The sequence below is a fragment of the Argiope bruennichi genome, chromosome 3 (assembly GCF_947563725.1).
Source record: "Argiope bruennichi chromosome 3, qqArgBrue1.1, whole genome shotgun sequence".
Classification (NCBI taxonomy): Eukaryota; Metazoa; Arthropoda; class Arachnida; order Araneae; family Araneidae; genus Argiope; species Argiope bruennichi.
In genome coordinates this window covers 38,226,642-38,248,062 of record NC_079153.1, presented here as the reverse complement: position 1 = coordinate 38,248,062, position 21,421 = coordinate 38,226,642, and the positions used below count along the sequence as shown (strand labels likewise).

The following is a 21,421-nucleotide window of genomic DNA, read 5'->3' as shown; positions in this document are numbered from 1 at the left end:
AATCCTAATATACAGAATATCAATGTTGTACATTAACAGTTAACTATTTTTCACGAGTATACTCGTCATTGAAAAAGTGCAACATTTCACGTTATGACGAGTTTATTCGTCAGGTGTAATAAGTAGTGATATCTTACAGTTTGAATTACAATTTTAGCAAAAACTCAAACATATTCTTACATTTCAAGATGTTTAAAATATCTTGAAGCCCAGTCGAAATCAAGGAAAAAAATAAAAGATAATTATTAATTATTATCAAAAAAACCTCATATATAATATGAATTGTTTTTCTTAAAGTGTGTTGTATTAGTCACCCCAGAAGCAATTAGGTAACCAAAAATTGTTTTAGACTAATCACTAAGTGGCACGCCTGGTAATAAAAACCGGGATGAGGATCCTTTTGCATCCTTTTAACATGTTTTCAAGCGTCATTTTTTATGATTGGTATGCAAAATATATATGTTAATTTAAATAAATAAATAAATGCGATTACTGAAATAAAAAATGTCATTTCATTGCAACATAATTTCATATTACACATACTCTATGTTTGATGAGTATACTCGTCATCGCTAATTTTTTAGACACAATTTAGATACGCATTTTCTGAAGAGGTCGAAACAGTTAAATGGTTAAAAAAAGAATTATTTATCTATTCATATAAATCAAAAAGAAGGTTTATTTCTAATCAATTAATAATCAATAAAAACATTAAAAACAGACAAAATTGCTGCTAATTACTTTAATTGGACTGAATAAAGACGTATTAAATTCCAAATTCACCTCAAATAATATATGCTAATTAAGGTCTTTTCACAGGAATGAAATGAAAAGCCATTACAAGTAGTTTTATGGCTATGTATGTTGTTAAGGAATCATTAAAGGGCGACACTCTTATCGAATTGGAGTTGACTTTGGCTTTTTACCAAGTTGATTTATAATTTAAAAGGCTATTGAACGTTGAAATTCCAACAATAACAAATTGATATCGGATAAATTTTAAAAAACAATAATGCCAAATACATTCATGTAGAATTGTAAATAAATTTGGTAAATTTTATAAATTAAAAGGCTTGATATATTGAAATTCGAGTAATAGCATATTGATATCGGATAAATTTTTAAAGTAATAATACCAAATACATTCATGTAGAAATTAAAATAAATCTGGTAAAAGGGTTTCATAAATATATGCCAATCGCTTACATTTATGAAATGCTTATCCTTTTATATCCTTTGTCCTTTTATATAAAGAGTGCAAATGAAACATCCACTTGAATTCGTGTCGACAAGAATATTCATTGGATAATGGTATGCTAAATATTTAAACAGAGAGCTATGATGTCATTACCTTTTAAGTCAATGTGAATTAATGCCAACTATTATTATCATCCTGTTTGTGCATGCCATTTTACGCCAAAAAAATTAATATTAAGATAGATGTTTTTTTTATGAATTCTATCAATTCTCGAATTATTCAATGTTCTTTTCAAAATGCTGTTTCCCATTTTTTTTTTCATTCACGAATCTGTCACCAAGTGTAACAACGAAGTACTTCTCAGTCTTCTAGTTAATAAGCTTGAAATTATCATACATATATCACGACTGGAAATTCACAGAATTCACTACAACTTACAGGATACTGTATAGTGCATAATCAGATTCACATTTCCAGTTCGATATTATTGATGAACTTTTATAGTGCCAAATCTAAAATTAAAATAGCAAATCTCTATAAAATAGCTGGAATTTTTTTGAAAGTTTGTACGAGCACTCATTAGTTATAACCTATTTTTATTTTAACATAAAAATTATAACATTTTGTAAATCGTTAAACCGAAAAAAAATTCGCCTGATTATTTTGTTTAAATTAGAATATTTTTAATACTAAATATTTAAAGCCATTTTTTATCTTTTTTTTTTTATACAGCATGAAAAATGCAAAACTTTTATAAATTTCACATTTTTAGTTTCATAGTAAAAATTAGTTGGAATTTTTTTTTGTTGTTTATAAAAAACAGTATTTTAAAAGTTTAACTTCAACCTTTTTCAATTTTATTTTTCTTTACACGATAGGAAAAGAATAGGGAAATCATGGTATTTATTATTTGAATAGCCGAGCATGTGTATGATCCATGAGCACCTTGAATACATTTTTATTGCATCAATTCTATATTTCAATTGTGTTGAAAGAAATCATGAGTTCTTCTCAATAACAACATGATGATATCATTCTTACAAAGTTTTAATATAATAAAGGAAACTTTTGATAGACAGTTTGCATGTTTCAAAACAAACAAATCGAAAAAAGAAATAAAGAAAGCATCTTTGCAAAACAATATGAGAAATTCCCATTGTGTAAATGCGGAAGAAAATTGCAAGTCTTAAAAGTTATTAATGAATCTGAAGATTCAAGATCACTCACTAAAGTGTTGATAAATCGATAAGAAAGTTGTGATTACTCAAAATCGATTTAGATCATATCTTTTGTCGCTGTCTAGACACAAATCTAATTTTATGCAGTCATTATTGAAAATAATTTTATTTGTGCTTTTCGAATGTTTTTCTCGGTAGCAAATGTTTTTGATTTCGAAGAATTGAATTATGAAAAATTAAAGGGAAAATGTTTTAAAAATTGAAAATGCACATTCAGAGAAAATCATTTTCTTAACGCTTTGGGAATTGCATTGTATGAATATATGTACACTTACAAACAACAAAATGCACTGTATATATATATATATATATATATATTATATGGTTGCTATAATTAATCCGTTTCATTAATAATTACCGGTCAACGTAATAAATCACTTTTACCGGTTTATTATTACTAAAAATAAATGATAAATTATATTTAAAGGGGATTTTTTCAATAAATATTATTATTAAACAAGAAACATTGATTTAAAATTGTATAAAATGTAGGGGGGGATATTGATTCAATTTTAAATTTGAAAATCAAATTTCTCATATCAAGCACACACATACAAATATAAAGGCAAATAAAAATAACAAGTAAGCCACTATTTTAGATTCACAAAATTTATTTTTTTGATCTATTTATCTATTTAAATTTTTTTTAATTTATTTTTACCATCTGAGAGTAAACTTTACTGGAATTTTTTGTGGTCAAATCTCATTTGTATAATTATCTCATATTAAAAAAAAAAAAAAAAAACTGTGAGTCAAATTTAAATGCTTGTCTTCCAACTACGGATCAAAATAGCAGAAATATGTTTTTTCCCCCATATAAACTGAAGCCACATCATTGTCTCTATAAACTGTAGAAAAAAAATAGCTTACGCAGAAAAAAAAAATCAAATAGAAAACGGTAGCTTATTTTATGTGTTTTCAATATTATTTGATATTCTAATAATTTGCTTATAAAAGATGTGTTTATAGGATATTAATATTAAAAGAAAAAACTAATTCTTACTGCTCCTGACGTTCTTATTCAAACAAAACGATGTGCAAATAATTATTTTATAAAAGAAACCCCTCTAAATTGTGAAAAAGGTTATTTTACATATGGCGCCATCTATTGGTTTACATTCATGTAATAAGATAGATTTCAAAACTTTCAAAAAATTTTTTTTAAATGGCTACTAATAAAGAAACGAAAATATATAACAGATATTCAGTAATAATTAGATCATAAAAAAATTATGGTTTATTTTTTCTTCTGTTAAAATAATTCAATTACTTAAAAAAATAATAATAATTTTAAATTTAATATAATAAATATTTCAAAACTAGAGGGCGCCACAAATCCACCCGTTTTACTTCTCTGCAGTGAATAATTTTTTTTTATCATTAAATATGCAATTCAGATTATATTTACTATCATTTCATTAAAATATGTAATCAAAAGGTTTCTATGAAATACAAGAATTCACCTGTTTTGCTTCCTTATAATTTTTATTTATTTGTCATTTTATGACAATAATAAATGCTATATAATTTAAATGGAAATCAATAATTGCTGACATAAATATTAAAATGCATTTTAAGTCAAAAATTAGGTTTTTAATTTTTAATCATTTTTTTAATCACTGATAAAATAAAATATTTATTCATTTCATTTACATAATTATGCAAAGGCAAATTTTATAATTTTATTTAAAGCATATAAATCTTGACATGTATTTTGAATATTTTATGAATGTAGTTTTGAAGTTTAACGTAATGTTTTTTTAATGCTGAAACAATTATTCAAGAATTTTATTTTGTAAATTACTTAAAAATTACTTAACAAATGCCAAGAGATTGTAATCTATTAAATTATGTTTTATTTGATAATAATAGTTTAATAATGCTTTATAATATTTAGAATTTTGAGATCTTTTATGTTTTAAGCGAGAAAATAAAAATAGAACCAATACAAAAAGAATTTTCAGAAAGGTTACATAATTTTAGAGCCTTTTTTTTGCATTATCATTCGATTTTTAAATTTTAATCAAAACTTGATTATTTTTTGTAAAATTTAATTAGAAACTTGATTTACAGTCTCCATCAAAATCTTTACCTTACTTTCTAAAAGAATAAATGCTTAATTTAGCAATAATTTCATGTTTTATTTAATTTTGGTAACAGAGAAACTTTTTTGCATGAACTAGCATTAATATTTCCTTTTCCTGTGCACTATTCCATCTGTAACAGAATTACTATACACTATTTGATCTTTTATATTCATTTTCTTCCATTATTTACTTCTCTTATTTAGTTACTAAATTTTGAAATAAATTCTCAGTTAAAAGCTAGTTTTTGAGAAAAAATTTAGATAATTTTGACGAAACGTTTATTAATCAAATATTTTTACAAATATATGACTTCTAAAAACTTTTTCTCACAGTGGTAAGATAGATATATTTACTCTCTTTTACATTTAAAGAAACCAAGCCCTTAAAATCCAATGGGCTTGTCTCCGGAAGGTCATGGAAATTTGGTCTGACTCTGTATTATTTCTCTACTTTTCTGCACTTGAACATTTATAGATATATACCACTATATTATTTTTTTAAACATAAAAAGTAACTCTTCCTTTTGTAAATTGTCTATATTTCAGTACGGAATTCATCTCTTTATGAATTTATTACCGAATTGAAGTTTTAATTTTACTTATTCTGCTTAAGTTTACACATGGAGATTTCTAACTTAATAGAAATTATAAAGCAATCAAAAGGCCTTTTCATTAAATGTAGAAATATTTTTAAATTCATTTTTTTTCCTCTTTGCTACTATCGTTTATGCTAAGATATTAGATCTTTCTATTTTCATTTTCTCGAAACACGTACCATATAATCAGCAATATAAAAGCATAATCTATTTTATTGTTTTATTTATAATATACAGATATTAAAATATGTTATATTTTAATAATGGAATCTAAGCTATTTGACTGGGTTTATGACACCAATTCTTTAATTAATATATAAGTATTGTTGATGTCGATAAACAAAATTCTAAATTATTTTTTAGAATGGAAAGTTAGATTGTTATTATTATTTTTTTTTACTTTATCGTAACTATTTTAATTATTTTCCACTTGACATTTATCTTTTTTAAATATTTGAATCGAAGATTTTTTGATTTTATTTGTAAAAAGCAAAAAAATAAATTAATTCAATGTTTTCAATATTTCATATTATAAATTAGTCTTACCTGTAATTGCATTTGTCAGCCATTTCTATTATGAATCATTTTGTCGAAATAGGAACATCCATCAGTTAGTAATAAATAATAACATAACTTCATGAAAATGCGAAAAAATGTAGATTGACAATCAATAGATATGCAGCTACACATATGGAGAGTTTCTCTAATGGATTTTGATCTGGCATCTGAGAACCTGAAGGGGAAAAAAAATACTTAAATCATGAATTAAGTAATAATTTTCCTGTCTGTGATATTAATTCAAAATTAAAATGTAACATTCACAGTTTTATTTGCCATAGAAAAAAATTATATAACTAGTATAAATTAAATAATTAACTAAAAATTATTCTTATTTTTATATAAAATAAATAATTTGCTTAGAAATTCGCATTAAAACTAAGCAAAATCAATGTGTCCAAAACTGTTTTCTGAAGCTAGTATTTATATTTTAGGTTCACAGAACATTAAGCACAGGATATATTTTAATATCAGCAGAGAGCTCAAGTTTCTAAAGATTAAAACTTATTTACTCAACACCTACATTTTGATGAGCGAGAAAATCTTATCAACGAAATAAGATTAGTTTTACTTAAGTCTTAAGTATGCTACATTAATTACTAAAAGGACAATAAGGATTTCTTTTTCGGACAGAAAATCTTCTTTCACTAATCGTGTTTAAAACTGTTTTAATTTTGTTCAACAAAAAAAAATGTAGTTAAGAATAAAGATTTTATACCAGTATCAATAATACAACTACCATGAATAAATATTTTTTAATTTGTATTTATATTTTACAGCGACATTTTGATTATATTCGTGAAATATTTTGATACCAACATTTTGCCAACTCATATTTATAACTTTTTTCCTGAAATTCATACTTTTAGCTGCTCTCCAAAATGCTTTTGGAGTCTCGAAATCTGTTATTTTACCTATTAATTTAAATCCATATTTTTCCAAATCTTCTCCTACTAATTTTGTTTACAAAATTTATTTTGTTTCAAATTTTTTTTTTCCAAAACATTATTTAAGTTTTTAGTAAAAGGAAATAGTCATTCATATCAATTAAGTAATAGCTTTCATGTCTAAATTAGGAAAATATTAATTTTACAGGACACATCTTAATTCTTATTCGTAGTTACAAGACTTTTTCAAAAATTCTCTTTACTTAGAAAAACAACAACCCTGAATTGCTATTTGATTTCTTTTTTATCTTCCTATTTACGAGAGTTTTTTTCAAGTTTATCTCAAATAGTTTACTACTTATTTCATTTCAGAAGATTTATGAAGTTGCATTAGTTCTACAAGAATAACATTAATTGATTATTAACAGTTTTTAGCTATAAATTTTATTCAAACAACTCAAAGTAGAGCGGACTCAATTTTATATGATCCACAGTAACAGTTGTGGAAGAAATTTATCAAAACACTATAATAACTGAAAACACGGATGTTAAAAATTCCATTTTAGTAAACTTTCCATGTTTATACGAAGAAAAAATAAAAATAAATATCTGCAAATTTAATCTAATCAGTTTGTTGATAACTCTTGAAGAATAGTTTGTGTTTTTATCATCATTTTTATTGTGTAATGATGTTGAATATCTAGAACCAAAATTTTCCTTCTTAAAAGAAACAAAATGCCCACATAGAAAAGATTAATTTCCATCTTCTGAGAAAAATTTGAGCTACAAAGAGTAAATTTCTTTCGCAGAAAAATGATTAAAGTTCATCACACGTTTCAAATAGATAGCGCAAATACTTATTTGAATAATTCGACAACAGGAATAAGTATTAAGAAACTGCTTAAATACTGGCTAGATTTTCGATAAACAAATAGATTGCAATTGATATACAGCGAACTACAAAGATGGAATTTGTGCTTTAATTTCCTCATAATTAAGGTCTCGAATCAGACTAGAAATTTATGAATATTTCGAAATTAAATAGGCTAATAGTTGATGGCCAAACCATACAACAACAAGAACAGTTTTAAAAATAATGTATAATTATAATTTATTATTTCCATCAATTTCATAACCATTTTTTAATGAACTGAGATGAAAGTAAGGACTGACAAGTATCTTGGATCCAAGTACGCTTGACTAAATCTAAGTTTGCATGATCAGTATAGTAAAAGGTACTTTAGTCATAAAAGTCAACTCGAAAATGAATGTCATTTTATGACAAGTATCTTGATAAAGCTCTTTCCTACAAAACTTTGTCATAAACATTGACGGAACTTCAATATTAGGCTCTCCCTGTTTTAGGTGTATTTTCAGGTTATTTGAAGAAAATTAATCAATTTATCTTATTCAAAGTTATCAGTTTAAAAACTTTCAAATAAAAAAAATATTTTTAAGTAATTTTGAAGAATATAATGAACATGAAAAACTTTCTTTCCTTTCATTATATTTTAAGTATTTCTTTCCGTGTGACATAAATGGCAGTAAAAGTGCAGACGAGGCTATTAAAGCAGCTCTACATTCTCCAATTTACTTGAAGTGAGTAATAAAAAACGCATTAAATCAGCTTTCAATGAAAATTTTTAAATAACAGGGACCTGTATGCAAATTATAAATTATTTAACCAGATTAGGTACAAGTCAAGCTGTATTTTTAGTCACTTCTTAATGGTGGCATCTATGCATGAATGCCGAATCTAACTTATTTTAAAAGTTATATAAAATTATTACATTTGAATAGATATATAAAATAAATAAACTTTGCAGTTATCTGATATTTCTATATCAATAGAAAATTTATACTCAATTTTTCTTATCTAAAACTCAGAAAAACCTTATAACAAAGACAAAAAAGTAGCCATATCATTTCTCAACTTTCTGTTCTTTAAAAATTGTAAACTCGAGTACTTTTAAGCTTGGATAATGTGTTCAAGAAAATCGGTATCAATAAAAATCAACCGAAATTAAATCAATAAAACCATTCTTAATAGACTGTATCTATATATGAAAAGAAAAAAATGTTAATAACATTGTTCCGATTGAATAATTTACAGATTCAATGCAATGAATCAAATGTTCAAGAAATTTCAATATTTATTAAAGCATTTATTTTTTTCCGTATAGATGAAAAATGATTTGAAAAGATTAATTTCATTGCCAACGCTAAAACTTTTAGTGAACTTAATAATTATGTGTATCTGATGGTTCATTTTACAGCTACGAAGGATAATTTATTCTCACAGATTGCATACTCAGATAGAATCCCAATGTTTTAATCACTTTTATTCAGAATGATATAACATTGATTGCTTTAGATTATTTGCCAGAAAATAGAATAGAAAACCAATAAAATATGACCACCACATATGAAGAAAACTTTTAATTTTATAAAATATTCTGAAAACTATTACAATTTATATTAATGATAATTGATGTTTGGATAATTATTGTGTGTTACAAAACATTTGTAAAATGGTAGATACAAAAAAAGAAAGAAAGAAAGAAAGAAAAGAAAAAGGGAAAGATATTTGGATTTAAGTGGAAGTCGGCTTATAAGGTCATTCCTTATGGATTAATAAGTTTCAAAGATCTTTTGAAACTCCAAACTCTCCATATAGTGCTTATAAAAAATCAGCATTAAATTAATATTATTTCTGTAGTCTGTATCTTTATAAATTTAATCATATCGGTTGACTGCTTTTTTTCTTCTGAGTCATGTTGGAGATAGACTGATGGCAAAATATGAGTTTCATGATTGAAATGTTTCCGCTTTTGAGCATGGACAATGGCATAAGTGGTGGCCTGAACATCATTTAACAGAGCGTTAGGTGTATGGGAAACTGAAGGGAAAGGTCAGAGATTGTCCATTTTGTGACTGGGGAACAAGTGCTAAGAAGAGGATGTCAGTCAGTGCAACCGATGTCGTGGACGGATTATGATAAATAAAATACTCGGCCACAGAAAGTCCTATTGATACTGCTTCATTCAGTGGCGGAGGGCTGGTCTGCTGTACACAAGAAGAAGCCATTATACAGCCTGAAATAATAAATTGTATCTACATTTTCTGCTAAGTGCAATCGAAAGAAATTCTCTACTGGTACATTCTATGTCTCTTTTTATAATAATCTACTCTCATTTCTCGAACTTCCTATGTAAAATTTCGCACAAGTTCCTTACATAATGAAAAAATAATAATTAGAGATTCCTCTAAAATTTCGGGGTTTTAAAACTAATAGAGGGATTATAATAAGTGCACTCATTCAAAATTTGCTAAAATATCTGAAGATTAAATTGAGACACCGTTTTAAGCATTAAAAATTTAAAAAAATAAAAATTTTGAAATTGATTGATGATAATAGCAGCAAATGTGAATCCTTAAAAAAAAGTTTGGAACAGTGTTTAATAATTTTAAAATAATTATTCCATTCAACTTATTCCGTTTTTTAAATATAGTCATTTTGTTCTGGTACATAAAGCAACACAATGCAGCAGTAAATCAATTTTAAACTGCTTCCTTCTTATTACTTCTGTTACCAAAAATACTTATTAAAATCCAATTACAATTAAAAATCGCTCAATCTTAAACGACGTCTTCACTCACAACCATCTTACTCCGGGAGAATTCAACCGAAAATAAATGGAATGAAGAAGAATAAAAAGAATTTGAAAGGAGGAGGAAAAAATGAAAGGAAAGAAAGATTCTTACTCTTTTTTTTCAAAAAGTAAGTAAATAAATAAATGTCGCTCTCCCTCCCGATTTTTCAATAACGAAATTTCAATCGCTCTCCAGACGCAAGTCCGCCTGCACAAGAACTCGCTGCTGGGCAATTACCTGCAAAAATTTCCTCCTTCTGCAATCGATTTCTCGAATCCGCAGACCAATGACGAATCCGAAAGCAGGATTCTAAAAATTCTTGGCCTTTTTCCAACGCATTCCTGCCGATTAACATACTGGAATCTCGGTTTTCGAATTCTCGGGGGGTTGTTCTCCTCTATTCGTCGAACGGCCCCCGAAATTGATTGCCACGGCGACAGATCGGGCTATTTCTTTCTTCCCTTCTTCTTCTTTTTTTTTAGGGTTTTTACTTGCTTGCTGGTGGCAATGGCAGTAGAGCTTTGACAATCGTGACTGCATCTGTGTGCAGGAGATGTAATTAAGCGATGGAGACAATCAGGAAATAATGAACAAATTGCCGGGTTAATACTTTCTTGTTGACACTGAAGGTCTCAGGGTGAATTTATCTTCTGAGAAACAATTAAGGAAGGGAGATGGCAAAAGGAGAGATGGAGACATTTTTAATGAAGCACGGACTCAATAGTGAAGGATCATGGGTACTTCTCGAGGACTCGGCAACAGTTTAAAGAGGACGAATATATGAAGCACAAAGCAATTAAGAATTAAGAAGGCAACAGAACTTCTACAGAAATGAATTTATACAAGTGCTTTTTGCTCTCATTATTTAATGTATACTTAAGCTACATAAATTAAGGCTGTTCTTGAAAACATCACTTGTAGTTTAACTATTGTTAATTCATAAAATTTCTACCGGAATTGGCTGTGCCAGGAACATCTTTACATAACCTAAATTAATGCTGTTCATGAAAACCTCATCAGTTAAACTACAGTTAATTCATAAAATTCCTACTTAAATTGGTAGAACCAGGAATATCCTTAAGGAACCAGGAATCCTTAAGCAAATGATATTTATATAATTCTAATATGAAAATATCATTTGCAGTTAAACTATAGTTAATTCATAAATTCCAACTGGAATTGGTACAGTCAGGAACATGTTTTAGCTAACAAAATTAATGCTATTTACTAAAACCTCATTAATTAAACTACAGTTAATTCATGAAATTCCTACTGGAATTGGTACAATCAGGAACATTTTTTAGTGAACTAAATTAATGATGTTCATGAAACATTCATTAATTAAATTGCAATTAATTCATAAATTCCTACTGGAATTGATAGCATCAGAAAATTTTTCAAGGGACCTAAATTAATTTTCTTAGCATCATTTGCAATTAACTTATAGTTAATTCATAAAATTCCTACTGAAATTGATAGTGTCAGGAGCACCTTTTGGCAAACTAAATTACTACTGTTCATTAAAAAATCTCATTAGTTAAATTATAGATAATTTATAAATTTCCTATTGGAATTGCCAGAACCAAGAACATTTTTAAGGAACCTAACTAAATTTGCATAATTCTATTATAAAAACATCATTTGTAGTTAAATGTAATTAAATCATAAAATTCCTAATGGAATTGATAGGATCAGGAACATTTTTAAACGACCTAAATTAATGCTGTACATGAAAGCATCATTAGTTAAACTATAGTTAATTCATAAGATTCATACTGGAATTAATAGTATCAGGAAAATCTTTCAGGGACAAAAATTAATTTTCTTCATGAAAACATCATTTGCAGTTAAACTATAGCTAAATAATAAAATTCCTAGTGGAACTGGTAGTGTTAGAAACATTTTTAAGGTACTCAAATTAATTCTACATGTGAAAACATCATTTTCTATTAAACTGTTGCTAAATCATAAAATTCCTAATGGAATTGGTAGTGTCGCTATATATTTAAATGAAGTAAATTAATGCTGTACGTGAAACATCATTAGTTAAACAATAATTAATTCATAAAATTTCTTCTGGAATTGGTAGTATCAGGGATATATTTAAGGGACTCAAGTTAATTCTGTTCGTGAAAACATCATTTATAGTTAAACTGTATTTAAATTATAAAAATCCCATTGGAGCTGATAATGTTGATTATGCTCTGAGTTTTTATTCCCTTCAAATCGTGAGCAACGTTTTAAATTTGTAATTTAATACTCCTGCCTAATTTCTTTCAGTTAATATTCTCAATGCCTCTGACCTACAATTCAAAAGTTGCACGATTCAACAATTCAAAAAAAAAAAAAAAAAAGAGGGGGAGGGGTAGAAAGAGAGGGAGAGAAAATAATCAGAACTACTTTTCCGTACACAGCAATAACTTTGAAAGAATGTGAATTTAAGCTAATTGTAATGAAAAAAATGTTAACAAATCTGCTTACATATTTAAAAAAAATGATTTTTTTGCAGGCTTTATTTAACAGTTCGTCAGGTTTTATGAAAGCAATCAATAGCATAAAAAATTATTAATTGTTTAATATATTTAAATAAAGACACTAAATTATAAACTTTTAATTTTGTTTAAATATGATATAATTCTTGCTTTTGAGTATAAAATTTTTGAAACCTAATTAATCTTAGTCTGTGATAAAGTAATTTTTATGACAGTTTCAAAAGGACAAAATAGGAGATTGATATAAGCGAACGACAATAAAAAATTATTTTAAACGCAAATACATGAGTTGTTTTAGAAGAATTTTTTCCATCTCTTTTAGTATGTAATTTTAGTACTTAGTTCAAATACAATAAAAAAAAAGAAACTTTGAGCCAACTGAATGATAATATTTTTATAGAAATTAGCATTTGCGTCTAGAAATTTATAAACTATATACAAATTTTAGCCTTATTTTCTTTTGAAATTCGGCCTTAATTGTAATGAAGGAAAACAAACTTTGATAAAACTATGCTTGACAACAGAATCTTTTCAAAAAATAAATAAAAGCGAGATTTTTTTTTTTGTAACCGGAAGAAAAAAATCAAGCGATTAAATATTTCCAGAAAAGATGAAGATTCCCTGTCATTCATTCTAACATATTCGGTGGTTATTCGAAATTCGGTGAGGAGAACATGTTCAACAAAATATAGTAATCTTGTATTGTAAATTTTTGTATTTCAAGGTAGTGTAAAAATCATTTACAAGCGACAGTAAAACCAACATTTAAAAACTGTTATAATTTCATTTAGTTTTAATTAATTAAAATTACAATTAAAGGGACAATGGAATTTGAAATAAGCAAAAATAGACGAAGCATAAAATTTTATTTTTATCGTTTCAATACCAAAATATATGTTTATATTCAACTAAAAATGGTGTTATAAAATGTATTGTTCAATAAAATAAATATTTGAAGGGCCTAGAGAAAAAGCAAGCACATTTTAACGACTGTTCTCAAAATAATATTGTAATTAGATTTAAATACCTTTGAAATGTTTTTGGAGAAATTAAATATAATTGATTATAAAGATTTCAATTAAATTTTTAAAAAAAATAGGGTATTCCATTTTATATTTCGTGTTTTTTTCCGATAGTTTAGTTTAGAAAAACATAAATATTCTTATGAAAATATAGTAAGTGTGCATAAAAATATTTCTAAAAAGTTAACATTTAATTGGAATTACAAAATTATACACAGTTTTATTCCAAATAAATTTATATTGGGGAATAGGGAAAAAATAATAGAAAAAAATTAAAAATTAAATTGCATGGGATATTTTGAAATTTTTAAAAATTATATACCGTTTAATTTTTTAAAACATAATGTATTTCGTTAAAAAAAATTTTTGAGAAATTTTACGTATTTATATTTTAATATATATGCAGAAAAATTTCATAAACCTAAGTAAATAATTCAAAAAAATGGATGATAGAGTTCTGCGATCATATTGGGTGAAAAATCTTTCTAGGATATACATCCCCTCTCGCCAAAATGTCGTATTGGTGAGATGATTCGATTGTCAACCCTAAATAGCACAAACGGCGCCAGTATATAGACATATATCTATATTTTTATAAGTAGTAGTACTATTGTACCAAGTAGAGAGTACTATTGTATTAAAAGAAGCATAAAAGTTATAATGTTAAAATTAAACTACTAATCGACTCAATAATCCATTTGCGGAGAACTTTCCATACTTCATGCTTAACTAGATTCTTAGAAAGAAAACATGAAAGAATTTGATAGAAAAATATCTAATAAACCTTCTTGGGAAAAGCAGTTTGAAAAACTTTTCTTTACTCTAGTTCTTGTAAGTTGTCAGGAAATCATTTAAGTACAACAGAAATTTCTTGCTTTTAAAATTTAAATTCCAATTTATCCTATCGAAATTTTTGGAATTTTTCTAGAATAGTTTTCTCTATTTCTTTTGATTACGTCAAAGAAATTTCGAAATTAAATTTTATTAAATTTACTGACATTTTTAACTGAAAATTAGTTGTGGGTTAACGATTTCATGATACTTTGTCTCATGTAACACATTCCTTCCTTTTCTTAACCATGATATAAGGTTCAAAGGAAAAATAACATCAATTCTAATCCCTATTTTCAGAAAGTAATTTTTAAGCCAACTTGGAATCATCTGCAAATAGAAACCGTATTGATAGTGCACATTCTGATTCATTTCCGAATCATCTGCGTGCACATTAAAAAAATTATTTGCCCTTGATCCTGGACGTCAGAGTCATTTCCGGGATTGGTCAGTCCTAAAATGTTGATAACTCTGTCTTGTGACCTAAAAAAGTCGACACCTATATTCTTACCAATTCCGGTTGACGTCATGTTCAACTGTTTATTGTAACAGATACGGTTATCACTTCACTGTTGCCTGAATCACAGTACCCAGACACAGCTCTCAGATGGATACTAACAAAAAAAAGAAAAGAACAAAAAGACAATCTGTAACATCCGGTCTAACGGATGCGACAAGAGTTCGAAAAATTTCCAAATATCCGGCGCGAACCTTGTCACTTCCTTTTTGAAACTCCTATCGTACGGTGACCCTTGCTACTTGGCTGAAGAGAAAAAAAAACTTGACTCCTTGTTCTTATATTATCTTTCGTTTGGCGGTTTTGAAAAGTGGTTACATAAGTTCAAGAAAATAACAAAGGTTTACACAAAAATTTACTTTTTTTTCGCTTTAGAATAGCATTATTTCAAAAAATAATTTTAGAATGAGATTCTATATTTGATAGAAAGAGAGTTTTCAAAAGGAAATTTGTTGAATGATTTCTTGTGAACATAAATCAATTCATTAAATACATTTTTTTTCACAAAAATAGAAAATAGAATTTTATTTAATTTGACTTCTTGTTCTTATATTATCTTGACTCTTTGTTCTTATATAATCTTTCGTTTGTCGTTTTTGAAAAATGTTTACAAAAGGTGAAAAAAATGACGGAGTTTATACAAAAGTTTACTTTTTTTTTTTTTTTTGCTTTGGTCTAGAATTATTTTTAAAAAAAATTTATATTTGATACAATGGTATTTTTTCAAAAAGGAAATGTAAAAGATTTCACATGAATACACATAAATTTATTAAATATACTTTTTTTACAAAAATAAAAAGTAGAATGTTTTAGTTTGTTTATTTAATATTTTTTATCCATAAATTTATTATTATTATTTAAATATAATATTGAAATTAATTTTCTGAAATTCGCTAACAGATGGTACCACGATGATGTAATCAAAATTTAATGAATGCAATCGATTCATTTGCAACTAATTTTGAAAATAATGGAATCCTATATTCTTATCAAGAACAAAAAAATGTACCAAATTTTAGAATTCTTGCGTATTAGCGAAGGAAAATTCGATTACAAAGTACCATGCTTGCAAACATGAAACAAGTCAAGTTAAACAATAAAAGTAAATAAAAATACATTTTTAATTGATGATCTTTAATGTAAGCCTCTTATTGACGAATAAAATGTTATTAGCATCTGTCATACGTTCGATTAGTGTAAATTCGTGTTAGTGTGACAAGCATCTAATGCATTTAGGCACTTTTCTAGAAATGTTTCCTAAGAAGGAAAAAATGCATTTACAGCACAGCTTTTGACAACGTGCAATAAAATCTTGCATGACTTTTTCAATTTTAGATTTTCTCATTTTTGGATGTTATAGGAATACCATGTAAATTGAAATGTTATTAGCATCTGTCATACGTTCGATTAGTGTAAATTCGTGTTAGTGTGACAAGCATCTAATGCATTTAGGCGCTTTTCTAGAAATGTTTCCTAAGAAGGAAAAAATGCATTTACAGCACAGCTTTTGACAACGTGCAATAAAATCTTGCATGACTTTTTCAATTTTAGATTTTCTCATTTTTGAATGTTATAGGAATACCATGAAAATTGAGAATTTTTTTATTGGTGTCTTCGAAAACTTAAAGCCATCGAAAATATTTTTTTCATCTGTATATGTTTGATTTCTTTCTTGCGTTACTTTTTTCTACACAAGTTATAAGTTCAATTAGTTAGTTAATTGCATGCGATAGTCTGGAATAACTTTTCTATAAGCAAGAATAATTTTTGCACGAAATAATTCTCTCCCCGCTAAAAAAAAATTTATGAGGATAAATGGAAAGCAATAAAATGTTTAAATATATTGAAAATTTTTTGCGTATAATTGATAATAAGTGGCAATATAATATAACAATAAGTGGCAAAATACTATATTTTGCAAGCAGAAATATTTTAAATTTTAATTAATACAAAATTTATTTAATGATAGTTGATTTCAAGAAATTAACGATTAAGTAATATTATTATAGGTAACTTTTTGCACTTATCTACCAGTTTTTAAGCTTTCTGTTGCAAACTTCTGTCTATTAGTTGTTGTTTGAATTATGTATTTAGTTCCATTACTACGTATCTTTCAAGTGAGTCAATTTATTAAATCCAAAATGATAATAAAATATAAAGGCGGTGGTGATTCTTTGAGACAGCCTCCCTGAAGGTACATCATACAGAAAACTTGGTTTAACTTTTTAAATTTGGTAATAACATTTTTATTTTAAAGTAGTCACCAAATTATTTATATAAAATCAATACATAAATAACAAAATATACGAAATGTATAAAATATCGATTTTTAATTTTCATGTATGAAATATAAACTCAGACTAGTATCTTTAAACTGATTTCCATTCATTTCCCAAGATGTGGCTTATTTTAGATGAGAGTTTCTAAAGGATGTCCAAAACGCAAGATTTGAATTTGCCACCATTCGTGCAGTAAAGTATTGGCAAGCCTATTAAAAAAACCATTTGACCAAAAAACCATAGTTTAGGGTTAGTAAAAATGGATCGTTACATGATAGCACAACATGTTTTCGTTGTTAAGCAATATTACCAAAAAAAAAATTAAAAATTGAAGTTTGAAAATTTGAGAATTGGCCCCCCTAAATAGCGTGATTTAACATCATTGGATTTCACTTTATAGGGTTATTTGAAGTCAGAGATCTATGCCAATAAGCCCGCCTACATTGGATAAAATGCAGCTCTGCATTAATGAAATTTAGCCACATTTATGCAAAATGGTCAGGGAAAATTTCGACAAAAGAGTGCATATGTACCAGCAAAGCCATGGAGGTCATTTACGGCTTACCGATGTGTTACCATATATACTTTGTGCTTTACAATTCAATAAAAATATAAAAATTTAAAGAAAAAGAAACTGTGTATTTTATTTAATTTAAATCTTGCGTTAACACGCTGTTCTATCGTGTAACGCTCCGTTTTTACTCACTTTAAACTATCAGCTGTCAAATGGTTTTTTAATAAGATTGCCAACATTTTACTGCACAAGTGATGGACATAATCTTGCGTTAATTTTGGGACACATTTAGCTCCTATATTTTTCGATATATAGAACAGAGCTTCTTCGCAAAAAGGCACTCTGTGAACACAAACAACAGTTTAAGAAACGATGAATTTCTTTGCGCCCCCAAATAGTATATATCAACTTAGTCTTATTCATGATTACAGTACAACGATATGATGTTCAAGAAAATTTTTCATACTAAGCCAAAAGCATCAATCTTGATTTCAAATATTTCAATACAAATTGTTTCAATTCTACATCATTTGAGCTTACTTTCATTATTTTTTAGCTGTTTTGCAAGCCAGCTTTAACGACCAGGTGGTTCTCCAAGAATAAAGGTTTTGTTTCATTTCATTTAAACTCTTATGCTTAATTTTATGTTCAAGATTCCCTAATAAACCATCTTTTTTAAGCATCTAATTGTAACAAACATTAAAGTCAACTTATTTTAATAGTTTATACTCGTGCGTTGTTGTGTGTCTGGGCCTTCTTAATGGAGTCTAGTCCCATGATATCATAGTGCAATTAAAAATATAAGTTGCCAACTTCAAACTTTTATTCTTCTGCGAATAATTGGCAGAAACTTTCTCTTTTAATTTTTAACAATGGAAGAAAACCTCAAAATTAAATTGATAAAGTAGTGATTGTAATGAAAACGGTTTTTGAATTTCATTATAAAAATGAAATCTATTGCGAAAGTTTTGCAAAAATAATTAATTATCAAAATTCAGGAAAAACTATAAAGCAATTAAATTGGCAACATTGAGAAAGACAATTTTGAAAACTTGAAAGAAATGTAAAAATTAATTTTTGAGCAATAGTATTTTTGGAACATATTACAAAGCTGAAAAATCTCTTAATATTTATTTTATTTAAACGTTTTTTTTAAATGTCTTCGAGGTAATATTTCCTTTCAAAATAGCCAGATAATGAATGTAATTAAATAAAATAATTAATTATAAATATTTTCTTTTTATGAGCTAATAATATTAATAATAATTTTATAAGCATTATTAAATACTTGTATAGATTTGTTAATACTTTTATTAATTTTCTTTGATAGTGTTGGAGACACTAAAAACTGGCATTTTATAATTTCTTTCATATAAGATGGCCAAAGTTACTCCAGAATCATAGACATAAAAAGTTCTATTCAGAATTATTTAATAAATCAAATATCATATTTTGCATTAAAAGTTGTTCCAAAATTTTTTCTCACTAATAATAATGATATCTAAAGAATAATATTAATTCGCTAACTAACATCAAAATATAAAAATGTATTTAGTGTTTCAAAACATCATGCATTCTACAATACGCATCTGTTTCCTTTTGTTTCCATTTCTTTTCTTTTTTTTTCTCTCTCTTTTATTTGGCATGTCTAATCATAATTGTCTAATTATGATTAAACATGTCTTAGTATGCTCTATTGTGTCTAATCGTAATTTTATTTTAGCAACAAAAAGTGTTTATTGTATTTTACTTATTCCATTGGTTTAATCTGTCTATATCAAACATGAATCTTTAATTAAATTTATAAAATTATATTCAGTTTGACTAAAAATTTACATCTGTTTTAAATCAAAATATTTAATTTTCTTACCCCTTAAAGATAGTACAGTTTCTACATTATAAAGCAATAAGATGTAATTATGTCAAAAAATCTAATTTTTCATTATCTTGCTGATAGCTTTACTCTCCTGCGCAATTTCGTTAAAAATGTCTTCATTTATTTACTTTTTATCGCGAGCAATTTTTGAAATATCATGAGCAAATTAATCGACCATAATCTTATCCTTAATTGATTTGAAAAACATGCTAAAAATTTGCTTGCTTATTCGATTAAATTTTAAAAGAATATTCTTTGAATGCATCCGAAATCTAGAAGAATTATAAAGCCAATGGATGGAAAGTTGAATGTTAGAATTCATTGAGCAAAATAATTTGCTACATTCATTTATCTCAGGAAGTTTTACGAGAGATTTTTTTAAAGACAGTGGTTAGAAAGTCGAACTCTAAGATAATGGGGAGATTTAGATATCATCATCATCATTAAATATGAAATATTAAAAAGAACAGTATCTTTTCCCATTAAGTATTAATATGATTTGAAACTGCGAATATATTCTAAAGGGGAAAACTATAATCTCGTTTGCAGTTTGAGCTAATCAATAAATATTAGTTGGATCAATTGTAATTTATGAAATATGGATCCGCACTTGAAGCCTTAAGGATGGCAAAATACTAATAAACAACAAGTTCAAAGAAAAGAATGTGCATAATTTATTACATTTATAAAATTATTTTATTGAAAAAAGTAAGCATTAAGGTCATTTCTGATTGTATATTATGTTTACCAAATCAAATTTAAAAATGCGTAAATATAAAAAATGGCATTGATTTATTGAAAAAATGTATAAAGAAAACTGCATAAAAAAATGAAGAAAAAAGAATATAAGTTTGCAAAATATCTTTCTATTATTTTATAAAGTATTACTGACATTAAATGGGATCGTCTTGTAACAATATATAAAAAATAACAAAATTTTTATAGGGAATTTAAAAATGCTGAAAAAGTTCCAGTGTTCTAAAAGCATCACACCTTTTGGTTCAGGTTAGAATTACCACACAATGAAAATTTTCTTGGAAAAGAAAAAGTAAGAATTAAATTTAACAGCCCGTCTTCTGGAAGTGTAATAATAATTAGCTTATAAATCATTTCTATATACTAATATAATGAGATTTATTAACTTGTACTTTTTGATCCATTTTATAGCATGTTTTATGCAACTCCTAAAGAATTTCCCCTATTTTTATTTACCTTACACATAGAATATTTAGAAATATTCATTTCGATTTTCGATTAGAAATATTCACTTCATTTTCGATACAATAATCAATAACGGTAATTTAGCATCATAAATCTTTTGAATTTTATTAATTTCAATTATGCATTGTTTTAGATTATCGTCTATATGAATAGTGAAATGATAACTGCCCCATATGAATTGAGAGTTTCTTGAAAATGTTTAAAATTCTTGTGCCAGATTGGACCCCAAGAAGTTAATCTTTTAAATTATAATAATTTACGATTATTTTAGAATATGAAGTAATTATTTTATGAATAAAACTTATGACAAATCCACCAGACAGAATCTGAGTTATTTAGAGGCTTTCGTTAGGGATTTAAAAAAAACTGACCGTACCTTTTTTTTTTTTTTTTTTTTTTTGATGCTCATCAGCGCGGTCACTTTTAAAGATAAAAATTAAATAATAATAATA

The 21,421-nt window shown here is 26.5% G+C and overlaps 1 protein-coding gene across 2 annotated transcripts in view; it reads right to left on the bottom strand.

Moving 5' to 3' along the window:
• Nucleotides 1–21,421, bottom strand: part of LOC129964048 (glycine-rich protein-like) — a 91,853-nt gene that overhangs the window by 35,831 nt on the left and 34,601 nt on the right. The window contains exon 2 of one of the 2 annotated variants that reach the window (XM_056078718.1): nt 5,665–5,851. The exons of the other annotated variant lie outside the window; for it this stretch is intronic. Within the exon in view, the coding sequence (XP_055934693.1) occupies nt 5,665–5,676 (12 nt within the window). The 5' untranslated portion in view covers nt 5,677–5,851. The remainder of the gene's footprint in view (nt 1–5,664; nt 5,852–21,421) is intronic. 2 annotated transcript variants of the gene reach the window in all.